The following is a 4,264-nucleotide window of genomic DNA, read 5'->3' on the forward strand; positions in this document are numbered from 1 at the left end:
CTACCAACATTAAATTACAGTTACCTTGGAGCATAAGTTAAATGGTTTAAAGTGAGCCTAAGGAACACCTTCTTATCTTATACATGCAAATTTCTCTTCCATGTAAAGATCCTCTTCACCTGAACTTTTAAGTTACCCAGCTCCTGCAATCACTACTTTGGGGCATATCATGGTCCAAAAAGAAGGGGGGTAAATGTAACCAGGACAAAGCAACATATTTATATATTAAAAAAAAAAAAAAAAAAAAAAGGGCATAGCAGAAGGGAATGCAATTGTAGAAGTGCATGCCCTCAAGAAGCAGCATATTATGATAAACCTCTTTAAAAAGCTACCATTTCTATTACTGAAAACCACAGACTAAATTATTACTGTGCCATCTTCAAGTAACAGTTGAGGCAATAGAAATGCAGAAGCATCACAACAAATCCCACTTAATACAAATAACTATAAAGACCAACACTTCTCTACAAATTAAGTTTTGTTTTTTTTCTGATTGCCAGTTAAATACAGTTTTAAGTCAATACACATACCTATACCTAGGCATTTCACTCTAAGCTAGTCCATGTACACAGCAAAAAATTATTACAAGACATGGCCTAACAAATGCTAAAGGGACTTTTCTTCTTTTAAACCAATAGTTTTTACAATTATTAAACTTTATCTTGCAAACTAAAGTCATCATACATACAGGGCAAAGTAAGAGCTTTTATATTTGAGTTTATTCTTCATTTAACTTTTAAAACACTACTATAGTTGAATATTAAATCAAAAACAATAGCAAGTAGTGAGCATATTATGATTACAGTCTTTCACTTACTCACTACTGCATATAAAATGCCAGTAGTGAGTGTTATTCACTGGCCCCAACTAGGAGGTTTCACACTGAACTCCACCTCTGGGGTGATGCTCATCATCCTCATATGCTTCTCCATTGTAATGGCAGCGTCTTTCCTGATTGGGAACAAAGTCTACCAGTTCTACCTGATCCATTTCATCAGTTTCTTCTACTTCTTTTCTCTCAGGTAGCAGTTTTTCCAGCAAAGACAGTTTATCAGGTGAGAGAAAGCCATTCTCAGGAAAGTTTACCTTAAATTCGATGATTAGGCGACCCTTTTCATATGGCCTACGATAAATTGGCATGCCTTCATTTAGCACACACTTGATGTCTCCATGTTTGACAATCTGACCTGGATGAGAGGTGATAACTATGGTTTGGTTGTCAAGAGTGGATATTGGCTTTTGGAAGCCACACAATGCTTCAACCAGCTGTATGTCCATACACATGAAAAGGTCCTCTCCTCGCCGAGTAAAAACAGCATGATCCTTCTGATCTAAAACAATGATAATATCTCCTGGCTCCAGTCCTGGCTCTTGGTCTCCTTCACCATGGAATGTTATCTTTTGGCCATCTTTCATGCCTTTGTCAATATGAACTTCTAGAATCTTCTTCTCTCGAACTATCTTCCTTCCATTGCAACTTTTACATCTATCTTTAGGACTGATCCGTTCCCCATGGCCTTGGCATTCCATGCACACAGACTGAATTTGCTGAACCATTCCAGGTCCTATCTGATGAATTCTTATTTGCATTCCAGTACCTCGGCAATTGGGACAGCACTCGACTGCTCCTTTCTTACCACCTCGGCCTTCACATTTGTCGCAAATCACATTCTTTTGCAGAGCAAGTTTTCTTGTTGCACCATTATATAAATCTTCTAAGGTTACTGAGAGCTGATGTACAACATTTTTACCTCTCCTTTCTCTCTGCATCCTTCCACCACCTCCAAAAAACATACCAAAGATGTCCATGGGGGAGCCAAAACCCCCACCTGCTCCACCCTCTTTGATGGCCTGTTCTCCTCCTTTGTCATATAATTCTCTTTTCTTTGCATCAGAGAGCACTTCATAAGCTTGAGAAATCTGTTTAAACTTCTCTCCTTCGTTTGGATTCTTATCAGGGTGGTATTTCAAGGCTAGTTTCCTGTAAGCCTTTTTCAACTCTTCCTGGGTGGCATTGGGTTTGACCCCCAAAACATCATAGTAAGTGGTTTCTTTCACCATTTTCTACAGCCGGTGAGCAGGCCGAGGCCGGTGAGGGGGAGCGGGAAGGAGCGCGTCGCTGTGCGCAGCTCAGGCAACCGTCGCTCCTCCGCCTCTCACCAAGCGTTCTGGAAAGTTCCCTACATTATATTTTTTAATATATGAAATAATTCTTTTTAAAAAGATAACTCTGACTGCAGTGTAAATGATAAACTGGGAAACAGGAGTGCAAATAGGAGACCTTTTAGGAGGCTGTAATCTGTACAGGAGAGGACTGGTTGGTGACCTGGATCAAGAAGGCAAGACTGGGGGTTGAAAAGATGTGAATGAATGTAGGATATATTTTGGAGGAGAATCTCCCTAACTCTAACCATCATGCTATGGTAGAGGTTTGCATAGTGTGCTGTGGAGCACAGAGCTGGAATATCTAAGTCAGTTTGGGTGTTTTAGGGAAGGGAACTCCATCTGCCTTTTGGAAGACAATTAGGAGTCTGTCGGGTGGTAATGGCTTCTGCAAAAATCTCAGTGCAGCAGATCTCTGTTTGGGAACTGAAGACATTGAATTCAGCTGGAAGTAAAGAGTACCAGTGAATAGAAGGAGATGCCCATTTCGGAGCTGGGACCTTCACCTGGGAGATGCACGGAAACTGCCAGGGAGAAAGGGAGATCCTTATGGAAACAACAAAATAAAGCACTGATATAACACTGTCTGTGTCTAGCTACAGAGGGGTCCTGGTTGGACCATTCTGAAAATGCTTCTCTCTATACTAATAATTTTATAAAATATTTTGGGTTCCACAACCACCAAAACCTAAATTTTGTTGAATCAAAGAAAGATTGAAATGAAGATAAAAAGAAAAGGACAAATGAAAGAAAAATGACAGTGATGAAAAAGGAGAAATTGTACCTGAGAGAAAAATAATAATTAAATTCCACTGGAGACCAAAATTTCTAGTTTCCTTTTAGGAATGCTGTTAGACCGGCTTTATTTAAAGCTGTAAGAAGCAAAACCAGTGCTTTCTTTAATTCTTCTTTTGTTTATGAACTACATTCTTTGTTATCTTGAGCAAATATTTAAGGGTATAATTATGGCATCACTATCCTCTTTTCAGAGGCTTTTCTTGAGACAAAACATTTAAAAATCTCAGAAATAAAGTTAACATGCAAGAATTGGTGACTCCAAAACAAGTCTCAATAAATTAAAAAATACTGAAATCATATAATGTATATTTTCTGACTGCAATGGAATGAAGCTAAAAATCAATAACAGAAGGAGAAATGGAAAATTAACAAGTATGTGGAAATTAAACAACATACTTTTAAACAACCAATGGGTTAAAGAGGAAATCACAAGGGAAATTAGGAAATATCTTGAGGCAAATGAAAATACAATATAACAAAACTTATGGGACACAGCAAAGGCAGTGCTGAGAGGAAAATTTAATAGCTCTAATGCTTACATTAAAAAAGAAAGATTTCAAATCACAGCCCTCAAAACTGGAAGTATTAGAAAAAGAAGAGCAAACTAAACCCAAAGTAAGCAAAAGGAAAGAAAGAATACAGATTAGAGCAGAGATAAATGAAATTGAGAATAAAAATAGCAATAGAGAGAATAAACAAAACCAAAAGTTTGTTCATTGAAAAGATCAATAAATTGACAAATCTTTGGTAGATTGATGAAATAAAAAAAGGAAGAGAACACAAATAACTAAAATCATAATTGAAAAGGGGGACATTATTACTGACCCCACTGAAATAAAAAGGACTATAAGAGGATATTTTAAACAACTGTGTGCCAACAAATTCGATAATGTTGATGAAATGGACAAGTTCCTAGAAACACACAAACTATCTACACTGACTCAAGAAGAAGTAGATCTCAACAGATCAATAACAGTAAAGAGATTGACTCAATAATCAAAAACCTCCCCCAAAAGAAAAACCCCAAGCCAGATGAGTACATTGGTGAATTTTACCAAACCTTCCAAGAAGAATTAGCCCCAATATTGATCAAACTCCTCCAAAAAATTGAAGAGGAGGAAATACTTCCTAACTCATTCATGAGACAACATCATCCTAATACCAAAGCCAGATAAAGATACCACAAGAAATTATGGACCAATACCCCTTAGGAATATAGATGCAAAAATCTTCAACAAAATACTAGCAAACCAAATCCAACAGTACATTAAAAGAGTTATATACCATGATCAAGTGGGATTTA

At 37.3% G+C, this 4,264-nt stretch overlaps 1 protein-coding gene across 1 annotated transcript; it reads right to left on the bottom strand.

Annotated features, from left to right (window-relative positions):
• Positions 1-501: 501 nt before the first annotated feature.
• LOC119513833 (dnaJ homolog subfamily A member 1-like) lies at positions 502-2,099 on the bottom strand. The gene has a single exon (XM_037809284.1). It carries the CDS (start codon positions 2,059-2,061, stop codon positions 868-870), a length of 1,194 nt encoding a protein of 397 aa, XP_037665212.1. The 5' UTR covers positions 2,062-2,099; the 3' UTR covers positions 502-867.
• Positions 2,100-4,264: the final 2,165 nt, after the last annotated feature.

This window comes from Choloepus didactylus, chromosome 18, assembly GCF_015220235.1.
Source record: "Choloepus didactylus isolate mChoDid1 chromosome 18, mChoDid1.pri, whole genome shotgun sequence".
NCBI lineage: Eukaryota > Metazoa > Chordata > Mammalia > Pilosa > Megalonychidae > Choloepus > Choloepus didactylus.